This window comes from Chlorocebus sabaeus, chromosome 24, assembly GCF_047675955.1.
Source record: "Chlorocebus sabaeus isolate Y175 chromosome 24, mChlSab1.0.hap1, whole genome shotgun sequence".
Lineage (NCBI taxonomy): Eukaryota > Metazoa > Chordata > Mammalia > Primates > Cercopithecidae > Chlorocebus > Chlorocebus sabaeus.
Window position 1 is genome coordinate 7,316,785 of NC_132927.1, and position 25,974 is coordinate 7,342,758.

The 25,974-nt window shown below is 43.4% G+C and overlaps 1 protein-coding gene across 4 annotated transcripts in view; it reads left to right on the plus strand.

Moving 5' to 3' along the window:
* Positions 1 to 24,727, plus strand: part of AP4S1 (adaptor related protein complex 4 subunit sigma 1) — a 72,791-nt gene extending 48,064 nt beyond the window's left edge. For 2 of the 4 annotated variants that reach the window (XM_073010889.1, XM_073010888.1), the window contains exons 4-6: positions 78 to 146; positions 7,095 to 7,166; positions 21,504 to 24,727. In XM_073010889.1, the coding sequence (XP_072866990.1) occupies positions 78 to 146; positions 7,095 to 7,166; positions 21,504 to 21,632 (270 nt within the window). In that variant the 3' untranslated portion in view covers positions 21,633 to 24,727. Of the gene's footprint in view, positions 1 to 77; positions 147 to 1,694; positions 1,776 to 7,094; positions 7,167 to 21,503 lie in introns of those variants that run through there. The other 2 variants (XM_073010890.1, XM_073010891.1) reach the window with 2 other exon arrangements.
* Positions 24,728 to 25,974: the final 1,247 nt, after the last annotated feature.

A 25,974-nucleotide genomic window follows, 5' to 3' on the forward strand; every position in this document is an offset into this window, starting at 1 on the left:
AAGCTGACTGGGATGTTCTGTCTGATTTGCATTAGGACCACACTAAAATTGATTCTACCTTTCTTCTTTTATTTTAGAACGAGATGGCTATTTATGAATTCATTCATAACTTTGTGGAAGTTTTAGATGAGTATTTCAGCCGAGTGGTAAGTCTAATGGCTAAAAAATGGTTTACTTCCTCAACCCAGTTTCCCAGAAATTGAGTCTCTTTGGACCTATATCAAGAACATGTGTTAATACAGAGTTTTAATAAGTAAAAATTAAAACTTAAGTGATGCCAAATTTTCTTTATCTTTCCTGCTGGTTTATCCAAAGTATTACAAGCCTATATATGCCTGAGATCTTTAAAAGAACTGGAAAAAAAAAAAAAAAACCCTCTTACAGCCGGCGCGGTGGCTCACGCCTGTAATCCCAGCACTTTGGGAGGGGAGGCAGGCGGATCTGAGGTCAGGAGACCGAGACCATCCTGACTAACACAGTGAAACCCCGTCTCTACTGAAAATACAAAAAACTAGCCGGGCAAGGTGGCGGGTGCCTGTAGTCCCAGTTACTCGGGAGGCTGAGGCAGGAGAATGACGTAAACCCAGGAGGCGGAGCTTGCAGTGAGCCGTGATCGCGCCACCGCACTCCAGCCTGGGCCACAGTACGAGACTCATCTCAAAAAACAAAACAAAACAAAACAAAAAAAACCCTCTTATTTGTTTTCTCCCAATTATGAGCTTTTGTGATCTAACTTGCCCCCTCTTTTCTTCTTCCTCTGCTTTCTTTTCTTTTTTTTCTTTTTCTTCTTCTTTTTTTTTTTTTTTTTGCAATGAAGGACAGAGTTTCGCTCTTGTTGCCCAGGCTGGAGTGCAGTGGCGCGATCTCAGCTCACTGCAACCTCCACCTCCTGGGTTCAAGTGATTCTCCTGCCTCGGCCTCCCGAGTAGCTGGGATTATAGGCATGCGCCACCATGCCCAGCTAATTTTGTATTTTTAGTAGAGCTGGGGTTTCTTCGTGTTGGTCAGGTGGGTTTCAAACTCCCGACCTCAAGTGATCCGCCTGCCTCCGCCTCCCAAAGTGCTGGGATTACAGGCGTGAGCCACCGCGCCTGGCCCCCGCTGCCTTCTTTCCTAAGACACCAGGATACTTTTCACTTCAAGAATCATTCCCATCCAAACCCTTGTTTTGAGGGTCAAAAGTCAGTTCTCCTTAAGGAATATGTGAGCTCCTTTCCAAAAATCTTTTTGAAGCCATTTTAATAGCTATATTGAAATATATTTTATGTATAATACAGTTCACCCATTTAAAGTGTGTAATTGGCCGGGCGTGTGGCTCACGCTTGTAATCCCAGCACTTTGGGAGGCCGAGGCGGGTGGATCACGAGGTCAGGAGATGGAGACCATCCTGGCTAACATGGTGAAACCCCCTCTCTACTAAAATACAAAAAGTAGCCGGGCGTGGTGGCCAACGCCTATAGTCCTAGCTACTCGGGAGGCTGAGGCAGGACAGGAGAATGACGTGAACCCGGGAGACTCCGTCTCAAAATAAATAAATAAATAAAAGTATATAATTAAGCTGGGTGTGGTGGCAAGCACCTGTAGTGACAGATACTCAGGAGGATGAGGTGGGAGGATTTTAGGAAATTTCATCACTTGACAAGGAAACATACCCATTAACATTTCCCCTCATTATCCCCCTCCACCCACACCAGGTAACTAGTGATCTATCTTTTTTTCTTGGTAAGTTTTTTATTTTTATTTTTTATATTGATACATAAGAGATGTAGATATTTTCATGATACTTGTGATAATTTGATTCATTCATATAATGTATAAAAACCAAATCAGGGTAATTAGGATCTCCATCACCTTAAATATTTATATTTTCTTTATGTTAGGAACATTCGAATTATTCTCTTAGCTATTTTGAAATATACAATAGGTTATTGTTAACCATAGTCACCCTACTGATTTATCAAACACTAGGTCTTATTTCTTCTATCTAATTGCGTATTTGCACCCATTAATCTACCTCTCTTCATTTCCTCTTTCCTCTTCCTTTCCCAGCTTTTGGTAACAACCAATTTACTGTCTGTCTTCATGATATGTACTTTTTTACTTCCCACATGAATGAGAACATGTGATATTTGTCTTTCTGTGCCTGGCTTATTTCACTTAACATAATGACCTTCAGTTCCATACGTGTTTCTGCAAATGATAGGCTTTTATTCTTTTTTATGGCTGAATAGTATTCCATTGTGTATATATACCATATTTTCTTTATCCATTCATTCATTGATGGGTGCTTTGGTTGATTCCATATTTTGGCTATTGTGAACAGTGCTACAATAAACATTGGACTGCAGACATCTCTTCAATGCATTGATTTCCTTTCTTTTGGATATATACCTAATCTACTTTCTGTCTCTATAGATTTGTCTGTTCTAGATATTTCATATAAATATAATTGTACAACGTGTGATTTTGGTGTGACTGGCTTCTTGCATTGAGTGTAGTGTTTTCAAGAGCCATCCATGTTGTAGCATATATCAATACTTCTTTCCTTTTTCTTGCCAGATGATATTCCATTGTATGGATGGATATACCAAATTTTTTTTATCCATTCATCAGTTGGTAGACATTTGAGTTATTTCCAGTTTTTGGCTATTGTAAATAATGCTTATATGAACATTCGTGGACACATTTTTGCACAGAACCATGCTTTCAGTTCTCTTGGACTACCTAGGAGTGCGATGTGGTAACTCCATGTTTAGCATTTTGATGAACTACCAAACTGTTTTCCAAAGTGTTGGTGTGATTCAGAGTCCCATCAGGAGTACATGAGGGTTTCAGTTTCTCCACATCCTCACCAAAACTTGTTATTATCTGTCTTTTATATGATAGCCATCCCGGTAGATGTAAAGTGGTACAGAGGCCAATGAATTGTAGGTGTCATTTGTGTTTCACTAATGGATAAGGATGTTGAGCATCTTTTTATATGTGTATTAGCCATTTGTCTATCTTCTTGGGAGAAATGTCTGCTCAAATCCTTTGCCCATTTTTAAATTGCATTATTTGTTATCTTATTGTTGAGTTGCAGGAGTTCTTTATATATTCTGAATACAAGTCCCCTATCAGATACATGATTTGAAAATATTTTCTCCCATTCATTTGTAAAGATTCAATTATTCCAACATCATTTGTTCAAAAGACTGTTCTTTTCCCCCAATGAATTGTCTTGGCACCCTTATCAGTAAATCAATTGGCCATAAATGTAAGTGTTTATTTCTGGCCTCTCACTTTTGTTCCATTGATCTCTATGTCTAGCTTACATCAGTAACACACTCTTGATTTCTGTAGCTTTATAGTAAGTTTGAAACTCACCAGTCTTTTAAAAAAGAATCAGCAAAGATGTTTTACTTTGCTACCGTAGGCCTTCCTGAGCTTTAGTTAGATAGTCTTGAGAAGTAGCAGTGGTACAAGCTTTTTTTTTTTTTTTTTTGAGACGGAGTTTTGCTCTTGTCGCCCAGGTTGGAGTGCAATAGCGTGATCTCGGCTCACCACAACCTCTGCTTCCCAGGTTCAAGCAATTCTCATGCCTCAGCCTCCCAAGTAGCTGGGATTACAGGCATGTGCCACCACACCTAGCTAATTTTTGTATTATTAGTAGAGACAAGGTTTCTCCTTTTTCCATGTTGGTCAGGCTGGTCTCGAACTGCCAACCTCAGGTGATCCACCCACCTCAGCCTCCCAAAGTGCTGGGATTACAGGCGTGAGCCACCACACCTGGCTAGCGCAAGCTTATTTTTTAAAGTTGTTTCATTTAATTTCCTATTTAAATAAAAACAATTAAGGAATTGTTTCCAAGCTTCTTCCTGAGGCAGTGAGCAGAATGTGCTCCCTAATTAGTAATACTGTGTGCACTAAAACCCGGAAAGGGCAAAACGCAGATTAGGAAATTATGTCTTCAGCCCACCTCCTAATGCCAGAAGTGAGGTTTGGCAAACTCCTTCTTCATGGGACAGTCAGCTAGCCTGTCTTCATCGTCTTAGTGCAACCGTTCTCAAAGTCTGATTCCTGGACCATTAGTGTAAGTTGAGAACTTGTTAGAAATTCAAATTCTGGGCCCTACCCCAGACCATTGCATCTGAAACTCTAGGTTGAGGCCCAGAAATCTGGTTTAAGAAGGCTTCCAGGTGATTCTGATATATGCTTAATTTTGGTAATCACTGCCTTAGTGCATGAGGCTTGCTGTCAGCGTTTTTGGTTTTTTTCTTTTCTTTTCTTTTTTTTTTTTTTTTTTTTTTTTGAGATGGAATCTCGCTCTGTCAATCTTGGCTCACTGCAACCTCCGACTGCCTGGTTCAGGCAATTCTCCCGCCTCAGCCTCCCGAGTAGCTGGGATTACAGGCATGTGCCACCACACCCAGCTAATTTTTGTATTTTTAGTAGAGTCGGTGTTTCACCATGTTGGCCAGGGTGGTCTTGATTTCCTTACCTCTTGATCCGCCTGCCTCGGCCTCCTAAAGTGCTGGGATTACAGGCGTAAGCCACTGCGCCTGGCCGCTGTCAGCCTTTTCTTGATTCAAGAGTTGGTGTTGGGAACATGCCTAGTGGTCTGTGATGTGGTGATGCCTCTGGCCAGGAAGGGGCTGGTGCCTTCCAAAGCCGAAAGAGACCAAGAGGTGATCATTCCAGAGACTGGCCTTAGAGGACAGAGGACATGGAGACTGGCTTTAAAATCTATCTCTGTGTTGATTGCTTGGCAAGACATAGACCAGCACTGTTCAGTAAAACTTTTTGCAGAGATAGGAATGTTCTGTACCTGTGCCATCCAATACAGTAGGCGTTAGCCAGGTGTGGCTCTTGAGCACTTGCAATGCAGTTAGTATAACTGAGGAAATGAAGTTTTAATTTTACTTAATTTAAATCTCCACATGAGGCTGGTGTTTACCATATTGGACAGCATAGCTCTAGCTTCTCTTTACCTTGTGATGACCACTTTCTTGCTTAGATGGACTAGTTGCAAGTCAGGGTCTATGATCAGAGCTGACTGTGATTAGCCATTTCAAGGTGACACCCACCAAGAAGAATATAATTTCCCAAAATAATAATGTTCTAAGCCTAGGAGAATAAAAAGTGGGTACAAGTACTATCATTGCTAAGGTTTTTAAAATTATTATTATTATATTCAGTAACTAAGAATAAATAGCATATTACTGAATTATAGGTATAATTTTAGGGAGAGTCAGTGGCCACATAAACCACAAAAGTAAAGGTTAGAATTTAATTTCAGTTAGGTGATCCTGCAGGACTTGGACGGTAGATACTAAGGGACGACTTGGCTTAGGATCAAACCATAGCAAAAAGAAGAAGAGGAAGAGGGAAAAGAGCACTATGGGAAAGAAAACGGGATCTGTCCCCCTCACAGAGACAGCCTTGTCATGTAAGATTTATTTTTAGGTTTGTGAATTTTAAACATTCTTTCTGCCGCTATTTTTAATCTTCGAGAATTTCCAAATCTTAAATTTGGAGATCAGTCTCATGCTGTCTAGGGCTGAGAGAAGCATCTCAGCATCACATTTTTAAAACAAAAAGCCAACCCAGTTAGCTTCAAAGGACGCGACTTTGCCAGAGGTGAGGGTTGTTGCTGTTGAAGAAGTGATATCAGGGAATTTTCAGTGCTGCATTTGACAAACCTTAAGTCCTTTCATATTTGAACTTAATTCTCTTTACTTTTTTCTTCCTCCATACTTTTTTCACTATATAAATATCTATTTTATTTTATTTAAAAAATTTTAAAACATATAGGCAAAGAGAAAGAGGAAAGCGAATACATGTAATTATACATTTGTCTAAACCCATAGAACGTACACCACCAGAGTGAACCCTAATGTAAACTGTGGACTTCGGGTGAGAATGGTGTAGGTTTGTCAGTTTTAACAAAGGTACCGCTGTGGCGGGGAATGCTGATCATAGGAGGAGGCTGCACATTCGGAGGGACACAGGGGATGGGATGTCTGTGTACCTCCCCCTCAGTTTGCTCTGAACCTAAAACTTGCTCTTTAAAAAGTGATGTATTTTTTGGCCAGGCGTGATGGCTCACACCTATAATCCCAGCACTTTGGGAGACTGAGGCAGGTGGATCGCTTGAGCTCAGGAGTTCAAGGCCAGCCTGGGCAACATGGCAAAACCCTGTCTCTACAAAAAAAATACAAAAATTAGCCAGGTGTGGTGGCGCACACCTCTAGTCCCAGCTACTTGGGAGGCAGAGGTGGGAGGATCACTTGAACCCAGGAAGCAGAGGTTGCAGTGAACCAAGATCATGCCACTGCACTCCAGCCTGGGTGACACACTGACTCAAAATAAATAAATACTTTCTCGAAATAAATAAATAAAATAGATTTTTTTAAGTGAGAAAAAGATCATCAGTAAGCCCATCAGTTACTGATAACTGCTGTTAGGTACATTTCCTTTTAGACTTTCTATGTCTGTCTGTAGCTATATAACCATATATATCTTGATCTGTATACATGCATACATAGGATAATACTATGTATGCATTTTGTAACTTTTTATAACAATATGTGAGTACTTATATTTCTACATTGTCATTTGTGGATATGCTACGGTTTACTTAGTTCCCCTCCTTGATAGATATTTAGGTTATTATCAATAATTTGCTATTACAAGCACCATTACCCTGAATATCCTGTCATATATCATTGTGCCATTGTCTAATTTTTTCCTTGGGATAAACTCCTAGAAGTAACATTAGTGGATTCAAAGGTGTGGCACATTGTTACCATCTCTGATACACACATCAAATTACCTACATCTGTAAAGGTTGAGTTAGTTTCTTTTTCCCTCTGCTTTCTAAAGATGAATGGTACTGGCCTGTAAAATTCCTTTGAACTACAGCCTATTTTTAAAAAAATTACAGTCCCAAACTCAGGGCCTTGGCAGAGTCAGACTGCTGTGGCCTCCAAGCCCAGAAGCAGGTAGGAGAGGCCACTGCTATGGATGCAGAAGCCTCTTCAGTCTGACTCTGCTAAGAGCAACGGGTCCCAATGTCTTTGTTCTCACCCTTGCACTCTTTTTCTCTCTTCCAGAGTGAATTAGATGTATCCTTTTTCAATACTGTTTTCCACGGTACTTGGCAAGCGCACTCTAGTCCTTATCAGGTAAGTGCCACAGAGCAGGAAAACTATTCAGCAGTCCAGAGTGTTCATCACCAACAACCATGACAAGACAGCCGGAGGTGTGGGTGTTCTGCAAAACTCCTCCCCTACCTGGTCCCCCTTCTTCAACAAGACTATTCTTTTTTTTTCTTTTTGAGATGGAGTTTCGCTCTTCTTGCCCAGGCTGGAGTGCAATGGCGCAATCTCTGCCCACAGCAACTTCCACCTCACTTCAACCTTTGCCTCTTGGGTTCAAGTGATTCTCCTGCCTTAGCCTCCTGAGGCATTACAGGCGCCCACCACCACGCCCAGCTAATTTTTGTATTTTTAGTAGACACGGACGGGGTTTCACCATGTTGGCCAGGCTGGTCTCCAACTCCTGACCTCAGGTGATCCACCCACCTTGGCCTCCCAAAGTGCTGGGATTACAGGCGCGAACCACTGTACTTGGCAAGATGACTCTTAAGATTTTTTTTTTTTTTTTTCAGGCAGGACAGCGCTATCATAGTAGTTAATAGCTACTATTTGTTAATTTAATTTCCTTTAAGCATATGGAATAGGCATTTTCAAAATTTAAATAACAGCCAAAAAAGTGTTTAGTCCTCCTGCAGAAACTGGATTTCCAGGGTTCCAGGTATAAATATCTAGAAATGCCCTACATGACCAGATAAGGCCTTCAGTGTTGATAAACCGGAAGGTTAAAGAAATTGCCTGGCTTGTAATCATTGCTATCAAATGTATTCATTTCCTTGATAGCAGAGAAAGTTCTCCTTTTCTCGTTTTCTTCTGTCTCTTTTAAATCACAATATCCAAGTACCCTCAAAACAAGCATGATTTGCTTAGAGTACTGCAGGCCCCCAGATTTTGGCAGGAGCCCTTAGGCTTTGTGCCAGTGTTTGGGAGGCCGGCTAACTTTGAAGTTTATTTTTTACTTCAAAAATCTACCTACCACTTGAGTCCTTGAAGAACACATCAAGTTGCAATCTAAAATAGTAAATTAACTATAACAAATGTTATATATAAATATTTATATATATTAGAATATAACAACTACATACAAATTATAACAATATGTTTATGTGTATATATACATACACTTATTTGTATGTGTGTGTATGTGTGAGTACGTGCACAAACACACAGCCATTTTTCCACATTTTGCCAGAAATATTAAGTGGATGCAAAACTACTGGTTCTGGGCATAGTTTCTGATATGTATCATATGTGTGTATATATATATTTCTCATATATATATCATATATAAATGAGATATTTGTATTTTTAGTAGACACGGGGTTTCACCGTGTTGGCCATGCTGGTCTTGAACTCCTGACCCTAGGTGATCCACCCACCTCGGCCTCCCAAAGTGCTGGGATTATCATATGATATCATATATCATATATATATGAAATATATATATAATATATATATGAGCCACTGTGCCCGACCATATATATATGGCAAATTTTTTTTGAGACGAAGTCTCGCTCTTGTCGCCCAGGCTGGAATATAGTGGTGCAATCTCGGCTCGCCGCAACCTCTGCCTCCCAGGTTCAAGCCATTATCCTGCCTCAGCCTCCCGAGTAGCTGGGATTACAGGCATGCGCCACCATGCCTGGCTAATTTTATATTTTTAGTAGAGACAGGATTTCTCCATGTTGGTCAGACTGGTCTCAAACTCCCAACCTCAGGTGATCCGCCTGCCTCGGCCTCCCCAAGTCCTGGGATTACAGGTGTGAGCCACCTCACCCAGCCGAAAAAAGTTTTTTTTAAGACAGAGTGTGTGTGTGTGTGTGTGTGTGTAGGTGTCTAATTTATATATTTTGTTTGTTTGTTTGTTTGTTGGAGACAGAGTCTCGCTCTGTCACCCAGACTGGAGTGCAGTGGCGTGATTGTGGCTCACTGCAGCCTTTGGCCTTCTGGGTTCAAGCGATTCTCCTGCCTCAGCCTCCTGAGTAGCTGGGATTACAGGCACCTGCTATCATGCCCAGCTAATTTTTTTTTTTTTTTTTTTTTTTGTAGAGACGGGGTTTCACCATGTTGGCCAGGTTGGTTTTGAACTCCTGACCTCAGATGATCCACCCGCCTCAGCCTCCCAAAGTGCTAGGATTACAGGTATGAGCCACCGTGCCCAGCCTAATTTATAAACTTATAGATACACTTACATAAATGCCCAGAACCAGTATGTTTGCATCCACTTAATGTTTCTGGGGAAATGGCTGTTTACTTGTTATTACTGATAGGAAATGTCGCCGTGTTGATAAAATTCGTTTTGTACACTGTAATTGGAAGCCTCTGTAAACTAACTGGGAAAATCTGAGTGCCCTCTAGTGGTGAGTGACCCAAATCTATGATCACTGTGACCTAGAAGGGATTGTAGATCCCTTCGTAGGTTTTAGCATGCTGAATAAAAAGTACTGTGATATACAGACCATGTTGTATATTATGGTGTGTTTTCATTCAGCATGGTCTGTATATTACAGTATGTTTTTATTCAACATGTAATATTCTATCTGAATTAAGCCATCCAAAGCAATTCAAAATAAATCTCTTCCTACTTGAACAAAGTACAAGTAGACAAAAAGCTTTTTGATTTAAACACTCATCAGGAAGATAGCAAGGGCTAAAAGACACTTCACTGGGAGTAGAGAATTCAATTTGCACTTTTGGTCTTGCCACTGACTAGCTGTGTGTATTGGACAAGGCACATAACCCCCTCGTCTTAAAATGAGAGAATGAAGACTGGAAGAGCTTTAACACCTGCTCAGCCTTAATAGTTGATGTTGCCATGACTTTAGGTAACTGAGCTGAGTTACCTTACATCTGAAACAGGAAGAGAGTCTTACAAGACTAGATATTGAGAGAGTTAACGTGAATCAGAGGTGAAGGGATATGTGTTCTAGTTGGATGAGTCGTGTTGATGTGTTGGATATTTACTAGATGTTTACTAGAAATAAAGATGGGGATACTTGTCTTTGTAGCCTTCTGGTGTGTAGTATAGGTCTATGTGATGAGCTCCAGCATTCTTGTTTGAATTACAATTTTACGCCAAGATATACAATTTTCCCTTCATTTTACCTGGTTTCATTTTCACCCTCTCTTCCCCTCTAACCAAGTTATATATATTTACTGTCCTTAGGAATTACTTAGGCATATCCATCTGGCAAATTAGGAATTTTACATCATTTAGAGAAGGGAACAAAGTCTCTCTAGACCTGGAAGTTTACGTCTTTGCTCCAGATTTGATCTCACTTGTACTTCCAGTGGTCTAAAAGTGGAGCAGGCAGCAGAGAAGGGCATGTGCCCCCTCTTTTCTGTTGACACTTTTTTTTTTTTTTTTGAGATAGGCTCTTGCTCTGTCACCCAGGCTGGAGTGCAGAGGTGTGATCATGGCTCACTACACCCTGGATCTCCTGGGCTCAAGTGATCCTCCCACCTGAGCCTCCCAAGTAGCTGGGACTATGGGTACCCAACACCATGCCTGGCTAATTTTTTTAATTTATTTTTTTGTGGAGATGGGGTCTCACTCTGTTGCACAGGCTGGTCTCAAACTTCTGGGCTGGAGCAAGCCTCCTGCCTTGGCCTCCCAAAGTGTTGACGTTCTTAAAAGATTACCACCCTTAGCCATCTGAAAAATATCTAATTAAAAACCCATGACTCTTCTCTGCTTCATACGTAGTCCTTTTTAACCATCACATGTCCAAGGAGGACCTCTGCAGACTGGTTACACAGCAGAAAGACAAGGGGACCTTATCGAGGCTCAGCTGCAGTTCCTGCTCCATCTGGGGAAGGTGTAGGCATTCTGCATCACTGTGTGGTAGCATGTAGCCAGGCACCTCCTGGAGCAGCCAGCAGTGCTTATATCCACTCTGCCAGGAAAGCTCCCTTAGGCCTTAAAAGGTTGAAAACAAGCAAACTGCTATAATGGCAACCTAGATTTGGTCCTTCGACTGCTAACGGTACATAATCTTGTTCGTGTTTGCTCAGGCTTAAGAAAGCCCTCCTTGTCAGCCCACATGGGACAGATGTGAGTTAAAGCTTGGTTTTGGCACAGGAGAAGGAAGTCAAAACCTCATAAATTCCCAGGAAGCCCCGTCTTTTTCTCCAGAGGCTTTTCCCCTGATTTTTTAAGGCTAGGGAAGTTTCCGAGAACCTGTACAGTTAGACTTGGAGAAATACTGTGCACCATTTACATTTCTCCCTAGTATGGACTTGTTCTACTTCTAGTAAGGCTGACATCACAGAGCAAGACAGATTGGATTTTAAAAAGAAATGACCTAAGCATAAGAAATCAGGACAGCAACTCCGGCTTGCTGAAAGTCTTCCAGTTAGTGGAAACCCTCTGGTGCAGTGGTGTCAGGTGGGGCGGGCTGCCCCCTCGGGACCAAGCCCGTCAGTGACCTAAATCATTCACGTGCTATGAATACACTCCTGTGCACTCTTCAGTTCCACTTCACCCACCCGGCTGCAGTGAGGCCTGAAGATTCGTGAATCCTGTTTCTATAGGGAGAGTTTGCCCCATCACATACCTTGGTAGATTTATTTAAGACTTCAAGGCCGGGCGCGGTGGCTCAAGCCTGTAATCCCAGCACTTTGGGAGGCCGAGACGGGTGGATCACAAGGTCAGGAGATCGAGACCATCCTGGCTAACCCGGTGAAACCCCGTCTCTACTAAAAAATACAAAAAACTAGCCGGGCGCAGTGGCGAGCGCCTGTAGTCCCAGCTACTCGGGAGGCTGAGGCAGGAGAATGGCGTGAACCCGGGAGGCGGAGCTTGCAGTGAGCTGAGATCCGGCCACTGCACTCCAGCCTGGGCGACAGAGCGAGACTCTGCCTCAAATTAAAAAAAAAAAAAAAAAAAAAAAGACTTCAAATTTTATGAATTAAGGTGGTTTTTTTAGGAACCAATTGATGAACTTCCCAAAATATGCTCAGCCCTGGAGCCCCAGCAGGCTTGCTTTTCTCCAGACAGTTCATAATTCAAAGGAGCTGCCTCCACCACCCCCATCTACTGAATAGCCAGGGGATGGCACCGATGAACAGCACAGTATGGGAGACACACCAACTACTCTTCAAATCGGTGCACACCTGCTCTGCGCATGAAGGTACAGAAAACCTCCACAGCCTTTTCAGTATTTGGTGCCTTTAAAGAGGCCTAAAGACTAGTTTATTTTGGCTAGAATGGAATGCAGCAGTACAGCCTTCAGGCCTGGACAGTCAGGGGCTCCTCAGGCCCTGTGCTTTAGAGGGCACACTCTGTCTCTGCTTCACCAGCACCCCTTCCCCATGATGGGGCAGTTGGCCACCAGCCCTCCCTGTCCACTGCTTGACCATCCTCTGACTTCCTATAATTTATAAGGTCCCTAGATATCCCAGAGCCTGCCACCACGGCCTCTGCAAGCCTCTCCTCAACCTTCACCCCAAGACTAGGGGCAGGAATGATAGGAAAGCTGGGCTGGTAGCTGGGATGTCCCACCTATGTGCCTGGGGAGACAAGCGAGAGCAGGCCGGGGTCTCTGCTTTATACTCTTGTGAGGCACAAATAGAGGCTAGCATCCAGGCCCCACAAACATACGCTAGAATCCAGAATGTTTTCTTGATTTAAAAACATCTTCAGGCCTGGCACCGTGGCTCATGCCAGTAATCCCAGCACTTTGGAGGGCTGAAGCAGGAGGATTGCTTGAGGCCAGGAGTTTGAGACCAGCCTGGGCAACATAGGGAGACCCAGTCTCTACAAAAAAATTTAAAAAGCCAAGCATTGGTCGTGTGTGCCTGTAGTCTCAACTACTAGGGAGGCTGAGGTAGGAGGATCACTTGAGCCTGGGAAACTGAGGCTGCAGTGAGCCGTGATTGTGCCACTGCACTCCAATCTGGCAACAGAGCAAGACCTTGTCTTTAAAAATAAAAATAAAAACATCTTTACAACATTCCTGTTTGTATTTTATAAACTCTTAAAATCTCAAAGCCTGAGCAGTTGATTCTAGAGTCGTAAAGCTCTGGTGGGTTGTGTGAAAGAACCCTGATTCATGCTCCTTTTATTGCAGTTGAGGGCGGGGCATAGGAAGGGCCTCAGTGCTGTGTGCCCTCTCTGTGACTCTGCTAGCATCTATCATGGTGCTTCCTGGAAGAATGATGGTCTGCAGGCGACAGAGATCAGCACCACCATGGTTTGCAGGCAGGCCTCGATCAGGCCCACTGTGGGGCATCTACCTCTAGTTCCGTCAACTTCCTAAAATCTGAAATACTTTTAGAGATCCAGAAACCAGAATAGGGCTTCTCCAAGTAGGAGATAATGTCAGCCTGATTTAATGTGAAATTGCAAAAATACTTGTTCAAACTGAGGCTATAGGAATACCAGCCAGAAGAACAAACAGATTCTTCAGGGAAGCATCCAACACTGAAGCGGCAGCTTCTAAATGAACTGAAGTTTTCTGCATGTTCTGTAAGAAAGTTACAGTGTTAATTAATTAATAAAATCTTTTTTTTTTTTTTTTTTTTGAGACGGAGTCTCGCTCTGTTGCCCAGGCGGGAGTGTGGTGGCGCGATCTCGGCACACTGCAAACTCCGCCTCCCGGGTTCATGCCATTCTCCTGCCTCAGCCTCCCAAGTAGCTGGGACTACAGGCACCCGCCACCTTGCCCAGCTAGTTTTTTTTTTTGTATTTTTTAGTAGAGACGGGGTTTCACCGTGTCAGCCAGGATGGTCTCGATCTCCTGACCTCGTGATCTGCCCGTCTCGGCCTCCCAAAGTGCTAGGATTACAGGTTTGAGCCCCCACGCCCGGCTAATAAAATCATTATTTAAGCATTTCTTCCGAGATATGATGGAGCATGTGATGACTTCAGGAATGGCCTGATTTTTTTTTTTTTTTTTTTTTTTTTTTTTTTTTTTTGAGACAGAGTCTCACTCTCTTGTCCAGGCTGGAGTGCAGTGGTGTGATCTTGGCACACTGCAACCTCCGCCTCCCAGGTTCAAGTGATTCTCCTGCCTCAGCCTCCCAGGTAGCTGGAACTACAGGCGTGCACCACCACACCTGGCTAGTTTGTATTTTTAGTAGAGACGGGGTTTTGCCATGTTGGCCGGGCTGGTCTCCAACTTCTAACTTCCGGTGATCCGCCCCCCTTAGCATCCCAAAGTGTTGGGATTTCAGGTGTGAGCCACAACACCCAGCCAGGAATGGCCTGATATTATCAGAAAAGAATAAACTAGCTCCGCTTTTTAGCTCCGAGCCAGATACTTTGGAGCTAGAAGAAACCTACACAATCATCAGGTTAAAACCTCACTTTCTTTTTTTTTTTTTTTTTGAGACGGAGTCTCACTCTGTCGCCTAGGCTGGAGTGCAGTGCTCGAATCTCGGCTCACTGCAAGTTCTGCCTCCCGGGTTCACGCCATTCTCCTGCCTCAGGCTCCGGAGTAGCTGGGACTACATGCGCCCGCCACCTCGCCCGGGTAGTTTTTTGTATTTTTTAGTAGAGACGGGGTTTCACCGTGTTAGCCAGGATGGTCTCGATCTCCTGACCTGGTGATCCACCCGTCTCAGCCTCCCAAAGTGCTGGGATTACAGGCTTGAGCCACCGCGCCCGGCAAAACCTCACTTTCAAAAATTAATGTAAAAAAAAATTTTTACAGTCAGGGTCTTGCTCTATTGCCCAGGCTTGAGTGCAGTGTTGTGATCATCGCTCACTGCAACCTCAAATTCCTGGGCTCAAGCAATCCTTCCACCTCAGCTTCCAGAGTAGAAAAACAAAAATATCAAGGAAAAAAAAAATACATCAAGGAATACAGACACACACCACCACACCCAGCTGGCTAATTAAAAAAATTTTTTAAATAAAAACAGCATTTCAGTATGATGCCTAGGCTGGTCTTAGAACTCTTGGGCTCAAGTGATCCTCCCACCTTGGCCTCCCATAGGGCTGGGTGAGTCACCGTTGGCTGGTGTAAAACCTCACTTTTTAGGTAAAAAGGCTGAGGCCCAAAGAGGTTCTGTGACATGTCCCAATCCGTAGAGCTACTTTAGGGCAGAGCTGGTACTAGTTTCTGGGTTTCCAGGGCCCTTGACTCTAGGATTATCAATTGGGTAGGTTAAATTTGACATTTCTTTTCTTTTCTTTTTTTTCTGAGACAGAGCCTTGCTCTGTCATCCATGCTGGAGTACAGTGGTGCAATCTCAACTCACTGCAACCTCCGTCTCCCAGGTTCAGGTAGATCCTCCTGCCTCAGCCTCCTGAGTAGCTGGAATTACAGGCACCTGCCACCATGCCTGGCTAATTTTTGTATTTTTAATAGACACAGGGTTTCTCCATTTTGGCCAGGCTGGACTCGATCCCCTGACCTCAAGTGATATGTCCACCTTGGCCTCCCAAAGTGTTGGGATTACAGATGTGAGCCACTGCACCCAGCCTAAATTTGACATATTTTTAAAAAATTAATCATCTGGAGTAGACTGTGGCAATTTAGTCTCTAACAAAACATTTATAAAATGCCTGTCACCATGGTGCCTTGGTGTTGTCGAAGCTTTTTTGTGAATAAGGGGAGATGTTTTAGAGAAATGCCTTTGGTTGGAGGAGTCAGAAAGGATGAAAACATTTGAGAGTACCTGTGAATGTCTTGTTGAGAACATGCTCTCCAAAAGTGGAGTTCACGTTCAGATTTCGAAACATCTTTTTTCCTTTTGAAAATATGAAATGGAAAGCCTCGTTGCCAGACAGTGAGGACTGGCCTGTGGGTCCGAGGGAACATGTGCAGCGGTTCCTCCATGGGAACGGCAGGCACTGAGGGACGAGGGACCCAGGGCCTTCTCCAGCATGGGAGCTGTAGCCAGGGCCGTGGTGGGTGATGAGAGTCTTGGATAGGAACAGCCCCCAGGAGTCAGCCAGTACCCCAGAAGGAGATGTGAATGTTACAGATCCAACAGTTCTGCCTCCAGGTTTTTTCTGGCTCCCACTAGCCTTGACCACTTTCCTCTTTCCTTTAAGGAGCCCTGTAGGTGCTATATTCATCCACCAGCATTCTTCACCACCAGGTCCCTCAGCTTTAACCCTATTCCTTTTGTTCCATTTTTTTGGGTTCCATTTTAGTCAGGAATAGTGACAGCAAGTTATGAGAAGCAAGAGAGATTTAGGGGGAAAAAGGAGAATAATAGCAGGCTCATTGACCCACCTCTGACTTTCATATTTAATTTTACATAAGCCTACATAACTTTAAGCAAACAGAAACTTTATGTTTTAGCCTATATAACTAAGCCTACATAAACTTTAAGCAAAACCACAGCTGGGTATCCTGTTGTTCTCAGAATATGAGTGGGCCTTTAATGAAAACCAACTTTAAAAAAGATAACAGCCAGGCGCGGTGGCTCACGCCTATAGTCCCAGCACTTTGGGAGGCTGAGGCAGGTGGATCACCTTAGGTCAGGAGTTCGAGACCACCTGGCCAACATGGTGAAACCTCATTTCTACTAAAAATACAAAAATTAGCTGGGCGTGGTGGCACACACCTGTAATCCCAGCTATTTGGGAGACTGAGGCGGGAGGATTGCTTGAACCTGGGAGGCGGAGGTTACTGTGAGCCAAGATCGTACCACTGCTCCCCAGCCTGGGCAACACAGTAAGACTCCGTCTCAAAAAAAAAAAAAAGAGTCCCTTTCAGTGGCCTAATTAGCAAGAGACAAAATGTGAACAGGGCCAGGCACAGTGGCTCACTCTTGTAATTCCAGCACTTTGTGAGGCCGAGTAAGGCAAAGTGCCTCACTTTAGCACAGGGGTTCAAGACCAGTCTGGGCAAGATAGTGAAACCCCATCCCTCCAAAAAATAAAGAAATTAGATGGGCGCGGTGGCGCACCTACGGTCACAGTTAATTGGGAGGCTGAGGTGAGAGGATCCCTTGAGCACAGGAGGTCGAGGCTACAGTGAGCCAAGATTGTGCACTCCAGTCTGGGCAACAGAGCAAGACCTTTTCTTCACCAAAAAAAAAAAAAAAAGGTGAACAGAAGACTATACTATACTACAAGAAGAATGTCTCCAGGACTATGCAGAATCTTCATAATGGTAGCCTTCGATATGGTAGTATTTTCTGGGGGAAATGTGAACACAGTGGCCCTTGGCCGCTTATCCAGTTTGGTGGGAAATTAAAGTATGAATAGTGAGAAAGCAAGTTTTCCCACCCTACATATTTTATTAAAGAACACTTAGCTAGAATATGTTTTTAAAAAAGAAATAAAATGAGAAACCAAGGGATCTGAGACCCAAGCCTAGAGTTAGAAATTGTAGTTTCTAGGTTGGTCTCTGCCCTGGAATTCCTTTTGAGGTTCCATTTGAGTCTGTGCTGCTCAGTTTCTCACTTATTAAAGGATAATTTGATTGCCACTGTGGTGTTAAAATACTCATGACGGAAAAGTGTTTTATTATCCAGAGATCAAAATTCCAGTGTTGGGGCCAGGCACGGTGGCTCACATCTGTAATCCCAGCACTTTGGGAGGCTGAGGCAAGCAGATCACTTGAGCTCAGGAGTTATAGAGACCAACCTGGCCAACGTGGCAAAACGTCATCTCTACTAAAAATACAAAAAAATTAGCTGGGTGTGGTGGCGCATGCCTGTACTCCCAAGTACTCAGGAGCCTGAGGCACAAGAATCCCTTGAACCCAGGAGATGGAGGTTACAGTGAGCCGAGATCACGCCACTCCACTCTAGCCTGAGCAATAGAGACAAGCTGCATCTAAAAAAAAAATAAAATTCCAATGATGGGACCATAAACATTTCAATCACTTTATTTATTTATTTTCATTTTTATTTGTTTATTTATTTTGAGACAGAGTCTTACTCTGTTGCCCAGGCTGGAGTGCAGTGGGCCCATTTCGGCTCACTGCAACCTCCGCCTCCCAGGTTCAAGTGATTCTCCTGCCTGAGCCTCCCGAGTAGCTGGGATTACGGGCGCGTGCCACCATGCCCAGCTAATTTTTGTATTTTTAGTAGAGACAGGGTTTATTGGCCAGGCTGGTCTTGAACTCCTGACCTCTGGTAATCCATCCGCCTCAGCCTCCCAAAGTGCTGGGATTACAGGTGTGAGCCACTGCACCCAGCCTCATTTCAATCACTGTAATTAAAAAGTTGATTTCAAGTGGCACTAATATTCAATGAGCCCTGCGATGTTCAATTCCAATCCACATTATGTGAAAATTCAGAAAAGTTCTTAGCTTTCTAGGTTGGGAGAAAATGGACTTCAGTAACTCCCTTCTTTGGGAGATTGTTTCTAGTTCATGTCAGCTCAACCTCTGGGGCCCATGAAAGAAAACAAGTTTCCTTAGGATCTTTAGAGTCAGTCAAGTTCATTATAGCCTGAAGGTAAGACCATCTTTCAATAGCCATTCTCAGCTCACTACATTAGTATACCAACAGTCTGGGCCCTTCTTACTTCCTCCTATTTCAAATGTCACCATTGCAGTGTGTTTATTCCATGGGCTTAGCATATAGGGTATTTTTTGGTCCCTGCTTACCTGGCATATGGCCTAAATGCCATTACTCTTGGCCTCACCAGGGTGTACAAGTTGCTCATAAACCAAATCAAGATGTAAACAACAGCTGGATTCTTATTTTAAAAGAGTCACATGATTCCAGGGGGAAATCAGCTTTCAGCCCTTTGCCTCACAGTGGATTTGGTCTGTAGTTTCCCCATATAGTGCCAGAAAGCTGCATGATTGTTAGTTTGAGTCAGATACACAGATACACAGGCAGTCACATGTCCACAGTATACAGTGACCTCACTGAGCAACTCATGTTTCCAGGATGTTGGGAAATTGACTTGCTGGAGGACCTTGTCCTTGTAATGTAGGGATGTCAGTGGTTTATATGATTTAGCAGTAACTTCTGATCTGAATTTCAAAACAGTTGGGCAGTTGCTCAAGGCGACATCTGAACAGCGGATCATCTGCTTGCCGGAGATGGGGCAGGCCACAGAGCAGCTTGATCCCCAAACCAATTCATGGGTTAAAATTAGATTTCCTTGTATCTCAAAGGAAGTTATCTTGGAGAAGGTGACATTTTCAAAGGCACTAAGGCTTTCATTGCCCTTAGCGAGTACAACAGGAAGGTTCTGTAGGCCATTTTTCACATAGCCACCTGTGCTTCTCAGCTCTGCCTTTCTGTATATACCTGGCTGCCATTTCCACTTTGTCTCACCTAAGTTCTGGCTTCTGGGTCTAGTGAACAGGTTGTAGTCAAGGGCCTAACATTCCAGTCCCAGTTTGGCCATGGGACAAAGCAGTCATCTGTATAATTGGAAGACATTATTAATAGGTATATCAGAGTGATGCTTTTTTTTTTTTTTTTTTTTTTTTTCTGGGTCACTTAAGGACAGTTCCCATGGGCCCCTGGAAAACAGTTTATTCTGCTGGAGGACTATTTGCACAGAGCTTAATGAGATATTCACACAGAGCCTAATAAAAACTTTAAAGTCATTCACCGTTTGTCCTATTCTGTGTAGTTGCACTTCACTAAGCAAATACAGTGTAGACTTCGAACATCTGGTCTGGTTGAAAAAAATCAAGTGGGAACAATTCACTTTACAAAGATTTAATTTTGAACTCCCCTAGCGCATTGAATTACCTATTTGTTGAATGAAGTTTGTTTGAAACAATCTGTCAACTGTTTTTGTTTTTGTAACAGACCGTGATCCTGCTCTTTAAGTAGATACAGAACTTCAGATATTAAGGTGTAGAATTGAGAGACATTCATTGTCATCATCTCATTCCAGTTCCCCTTCTTTCACAAAAGAAAAGTTAGGTATTCAGTTGAAGGGATTCTTGAGGGAAGTATTTAGTTCTTTCTAGTTTGCTAGACATCATAGTCTAACAATATTTTCTTCTTTCCTGATGCCCCATGCTAACTTTCCAGTAAGAACACCTGTAAGCCGGTCAGGCGCGGTGGCTCCAGCCTGTAATCCCAGCATTTTGGGAGGCCGAGACGGGCGGATCACAAGGTCAGGAGATCGAGACCATCCTGACTAACATGGTGAAACCCCATCTCTACTTAAAAAAAAAAAATACAAAAAAATTAGCCGGGTGTGGTGGCAGGCGCCTGTAGTCCCAGATACTGGGGAGGCTGAGGCAGGAGAATGGCATAAACCCGGGAGGTGGAGCTTGCAGTTAGCCGAGATCACGCCACTGAACTCCAGCCTGGGCGACAGAGCAAGACTCCATCTCAAAAAAAAAAAAAAGAACACCTGTAAGCCAAAGTGGCTCCATCATTCTCAAATGACTTCTTAGAACTATCCATTTGTAAGAGATACTGTCTTGAAATCCAGAAATTTTATTACGCCCTGCCTTCTTCATTCATTTTCTCCTCATAGTTATTTTTACATCAGTCTGTCTGACAGAGCAGATAACTGAAGGAACAAGGCATTTATTTTGGGATGGAGGTTTGGGGGCTGAGGAGGGAGGTGTCTAGCCGCTCCTGAGGAGCCTGGAAGCAGAGCAGTCAAGCCCAAGCTTTGGATTTAAATTCCAGCCTGGCATTTACTAGCCATGTGGCTTTGGACTATGCTTTGAGCCTGTTTGATCCTGGGTAAACTAAGGATAATATGTAACAACATACATCAGAGATTTACAGAAGGCTGAAACTCAACACAATGTCTGGAACAGGAGCATTCAACAAATGGTTGTTACTATTATTATTATTGTCTGGGAGGACACCATTATTTTTGAGTTCAGGTCATTCTCTTGCCACATGACTCTTGCTGTGTTCTCTAGCACTTAGTAGACTCCCTGTCCCTTTGGTTAAAAAATGTAGCTGTTTCGTTTTTATCCCTACTTATCTTGTTAGCTTAACCAAGGTGAAACTAGGTATGCATATGTGAAGGTAACAATTTCTAATATGGATGCCAGTTTTAAATTTTTTTTTTTTTTTTTTTTTTTTGAGGCAGAGTCTCGCTCTGTCACCCAGGCTGGAGTGCAGTGGCCGGATCTCAGCTCACTGCAAGCTCCGCCTCCCGGGTTCACGCCATTCTCCTGCCTCAGCCTCCTGAGTAGCTGGGACTACAGGCGCCGCTACCTCGCCCGGCTAGTTTTTTGTATTTTTTAGTAGAGATGGGGTTTCACTGTGTTAGCCAGGATGGTCTCGATCTCCTGACCTCGTGATCCGCCCGTCTCGGCCTCCCAAAGTGCTGGGATTACAGGCTTGAGCCACCGCGCCCGGCCACCAGTTTTAAATTTAATTTCAGAAATTCTGTACAAAAAACCCTCATGCTTAGACTAATTTACACTGGGAAAACTCCAGGTTAAGCCACAAATTTTTACTGAATGTTAACATTTTTATAACTTTAAACTAATTTCCTTAATATAACCCTAGATAATGTTTAATTTGGATAAAGTACACATCATTTTGGATGAGATGGTGTTAAATGGCTGCATTGTGGAAACTAACAGGGCAAGAATTCTTGCCCCTCTACTAATTCTTGATAAGATGTCAGAAAGCTGAAAGGAAGCCTCTTCCAGACAACATGGATTTATCAGAAATGTGAGTACCGTGGAATACATCTCAACATCTGTAACCAAGAAGAATCTGGAAGACCACAATTACAAAATGGGGTATCCTTCCAAAGACATTATAAATAGGCATTTTCCACAGTTCCCAAAAAGAAAACAAAGCTGTACTTTAAAATATGTACAAAGAAAAATAAATTTTTTAAACTGAGAGAGAAGTTTTATATTCTAATTGTAAACATATCTTTCCCACTTCTTTAAATTCTGTTGTGCGCCTAAGGAACCCTTATTGGTCTATGCTTCTTTTTGCAAATCAAATTCAGGAATAGCAGGATGGTAGTGGGAAGAAAGTATGGCAGTTTTCTGTCAGCCAATAAAGTTTTAAAATTTAAACACAAGGCATTTTGAGTAATGCTGTTTTCTGAAGGCTGTCTTTTTTTTTCTTTTTTTGAGATGGAGTCTGGTCTAGCTCTGTCACTCAGCGCATTCTCGGCTCACTGCAACCTCCACTTCCCGGAATCAAGCGATTCTCCTGCCTCAGCTTCTGAGCTGGGACTACAGGCATGCGCCACCACAAAAAATACAAAAATACAAAAAATTTTTGTATTTTTAGTAGAGATGGAGTTTCACCATGTTGGCCAGGCTGGTCTCAAACTCCTGACCTCAGGTGATCTGCCTGCCTCAGCCTCCCAAAGTGCTGGGATTACAGACATGAGCCACAGTGCCCGACTTCTGAAGGCTATCTTATTCCTTTAAAAGACTTAGTAAAATTTACTTTTTAAGAGATATGTGTGTGTGTGTGTGTGTGTGTGTGTGTGTGTTTTAGACGGAGTCTCACTCTGTCACCCAGGCCGGAGTGCAATGGTATGATCTCAGCTCACTGCAACCTCCACCTCTGGGTTCAAGCAATTCTCCTGCCCCAGCCTCCTGAGTAGCTGCGACTGTAGGCATGTGCCACCACGCCTGGCTAATTTTTGTATTTTTAGTAGAGACGGTGTTTCACCATGTTGGCCAGGCTGTTCTTGAACTCCTGACCTCAAGTGATCCACCCACCTCGGCCTCCCAAAGTGCTGGAATTACAAGCATAAGCCACCATGCCCAGCCAAGACATGTTTTTTGTTGTTGTTGTTGTTGTTTTGTTTTTTAAGAGAAGCGGGTCTTGCTGTGTTGTCCAGGCTGGACTGAAGTGGCTATTCACAGGCATGATCATGTTGTACTACAACCTTGAACCTTACTGGCCTAGCTTTAAAATCTTTATAATGTGGGGCTGGTGCAGTGGCTCACACCTGTAACCCCTGCACTTTGGGAGGCTGAGGAAGGAGGATCACTTGAGGCCAGAAATTCAAGACCAGCCTGGGCAACATAAACCTAGTCTCTACAAAAAATACAAAAATTAGCCAGGTGTGGTAGCACATACCTGTAGTCTCAACTACTTGGGAGTCTGAGGCAGAAGGATTGCTTGAGCCCAGGAGTTCGAGTCTGCAATGAACTATGATCGTGTCACTGCACTCCATCCTGTCTCGAAAATAAAGAAGTCTGAGTGCGGTGACTCAGGCCTGTAATCCCAACACTGTGGGGGCCAAGGTAGGAGGATTCCTTGAGCCCACTAGTTCAAGACCAGCCTGGGCAACACAGCAAGACCACATCTCTACAAAAAATAAATAATTAGCCAGGTGTGGTGGCTCATGCCTGTAATCCTAGCACTTTGGGAGGCCGAGGCAGGTGGATCACTTGAGGTCAGGAGTTTGAAACCAGCCTGGCCAACATGGTAAAACCTTGTCTCTACTAAACATACGAAAAATTAGCCAGGCATGGTGGCGGGCACCTCTAATCCCAGCTGCTCAGGAGGCTGAGGCAGTAGAATTGCTTGAACCCGGGACGCAGAGGTTGCAGTAGGCCGAGATCATGCCACTGCACTCCAGCCTGGGCAAGAGTGAGACTGTCTCTAAAAATAAATAAATAAATAATTAAAAAGTTAGCCAGCTGTGGTGGTGAGCGCCTGTACTCCTAAGTACTCATGAGGCTGAGGTGGGAGGATTGATCAAGCCCAGGAGTTTGAGGCTGCAGTGAACTATGATCACAATGCTGCACTCCAACCTGGGTAATGGAGTGAGGCCCTGCCTCAAAAAAACCAAATCAAAACAAAAAATCTTTTATAACATGTACCTAACAAAGATTGCAGAGTTAAATTTTATCTGCCAGTTTGTAAAAGCCTTTGATACTCATTTTAAGGGCACTTAGTAATTACAATGCCATTATGTAATTAATTCTATAGAGAACATTACTTTCAAATAATGGATGGTCAGACATTGAGAGTCGCTACAGCTATCTTTTATGCCCCCTTTTTTGTTTGTTTTTTGGAGACAGCATCTCCCTCTGTCTCCCAGGCTGGAGTGCAGTGGTGTGATCACACCTCACTGCAGCCTCTACCTCCTGGGCGCAGGTGATCCTCCCACCTCAGCCTCCCAAGCAACTGGGACCACAGGCGCACGTCTGCTCCACCCAGCTAATTTTTGTATTTTGTTGTAGAGATAGGGTTTCGCCATGTTGTCCAGACTGGTCTCAAATTCCTGCGGTCACATGATCCATCTGCCTTTGCCTCCCAAAGTGTTGGGATTACAGGCCTGAGCCACTGTGCCCAGTCTTTTTATGCCACATTTTAAAGGGTTTGCTTATTAATAAGCTTACTGTTAATGAAATGTAGTTCAAAGTTTAAAAGTAGAATGCAGTCAGACACGGTGGCTCACGCCTATAATCCCAGCACTTTGGGAGGCCAAGGTGGGTAGATCATTTGAGGTCAGGAGTTCAAGACCAGCGTGGCCAACAGGAGTTCAAGACCAGCGTGGCCAACATGGTGAGACCCTGTCTCTATTAAAAATACAAAAAATTATCCGGGCATGGTGGCACATGCCTATAATCCCAGCTACTTGGGAGGCTGCGGTAGGAGGATCACTTGAAACCAGGAGGCAGAGGTTGCAGTGAGCTGAGATTGAGATCGTGCCACTGCACTCCAGACTGGGCAACAGAGTGAGACTCCGTCTCAAAAGAAAAAAAAAAAAAGTGGAATGCAAGAAAATGTCTCTGTACAGATAGGCATGAATCCTTCTCTTCCTCCCTTTTACTCGTTTAACCCCTTCTCCTGCAATGTCTTGAAGTAAATTACTGTCATTACAGAAGAGTAATGCACTGCATCCCCCCAAAACCTTTCTATATGCTTTTGCTACCCAGTTAACAGAATATACACAACTGTCTTAGGTGAAAGTATGTACAATAATCCCTCTCTTATCCACTGTTTCGCATTCTGTGGTTTGTGTTACTCATGGTCAACTGAGGTCCCAAAATATTAAATAGAAAATTCCAGAAATAAACAATGTATAAGTTTTAAACTGCATGCCATTCTGAGTAGTGTGATGAAATCTTGCACCGTCCCACTTTGTCCTGCTCGGTCCTGCTCCATCTTGCCTGGGAGGTGAATCGTCCCTTTGTCCAGCATATGCATGCTGTATACACTCCCCACTTGACAGTCATTTAGTAACTGTCTTGGTTACCAGATGGACAGATCAAGAGAAGGGTGAGTACAGTACAATAAGGTCTTGAGAGAGAGAGACTACATTCATATATATTCATCTATATATAATTTTTTTTTTTTTTTTTTAAGACAGAGCCTTGCTCTGTTGCCCAGGCTGCAGTGCAGTGGCATGATTACGGCTCAGTGCAGCCTCAACCCCCTGGGCTCGAGCGATCCTCCCATCTCAGCTTCCCAGGTAGCTGGGACCACAGGTGTGTGCCACCCTACTGAGCTAATTTTTCTTATTTTTTGTAGAGACGAGGTCTCCATATGTTGCCCAGGCTGGTCTTGAATTCCTGGGCTCAAGCGATCCTCCTTACCTCAGCCTCTGAAAGTGCTGGGATTACAGGCATGAGCTACCACACCTGGCCATCTTTTGTTTTTTAAGAGATGGGGTCACTGTTAGGCTGGATTTGAACTCCTGGGCTCAAGCCATCCTCCTGCTCAGCCTTCCAAGTAGCTGGAGCTATAGGTGCACACCACCATGCCCAGCTTCCACATAACTTTCTTACAGTATATTGTAATAATTGTTCCATTATTGTTAATCTTAGTGTGCCTAATTTATAAACTTTATCATAGGTATGTATGTATAGGAAAAAACATTCTCTCTCTCTCTCTATATATATATATATATATGTGTATAGGATTTGGTACTATCCTCAGTTTCAGATATCCACTGGGGGTCTTAGAACTTATCCCTCAAGAATAGGGAGGTCTATATACATGCATGTAGGGGTGGGAGGTCAGGTACAGTGAAGAAAGTAGAAAT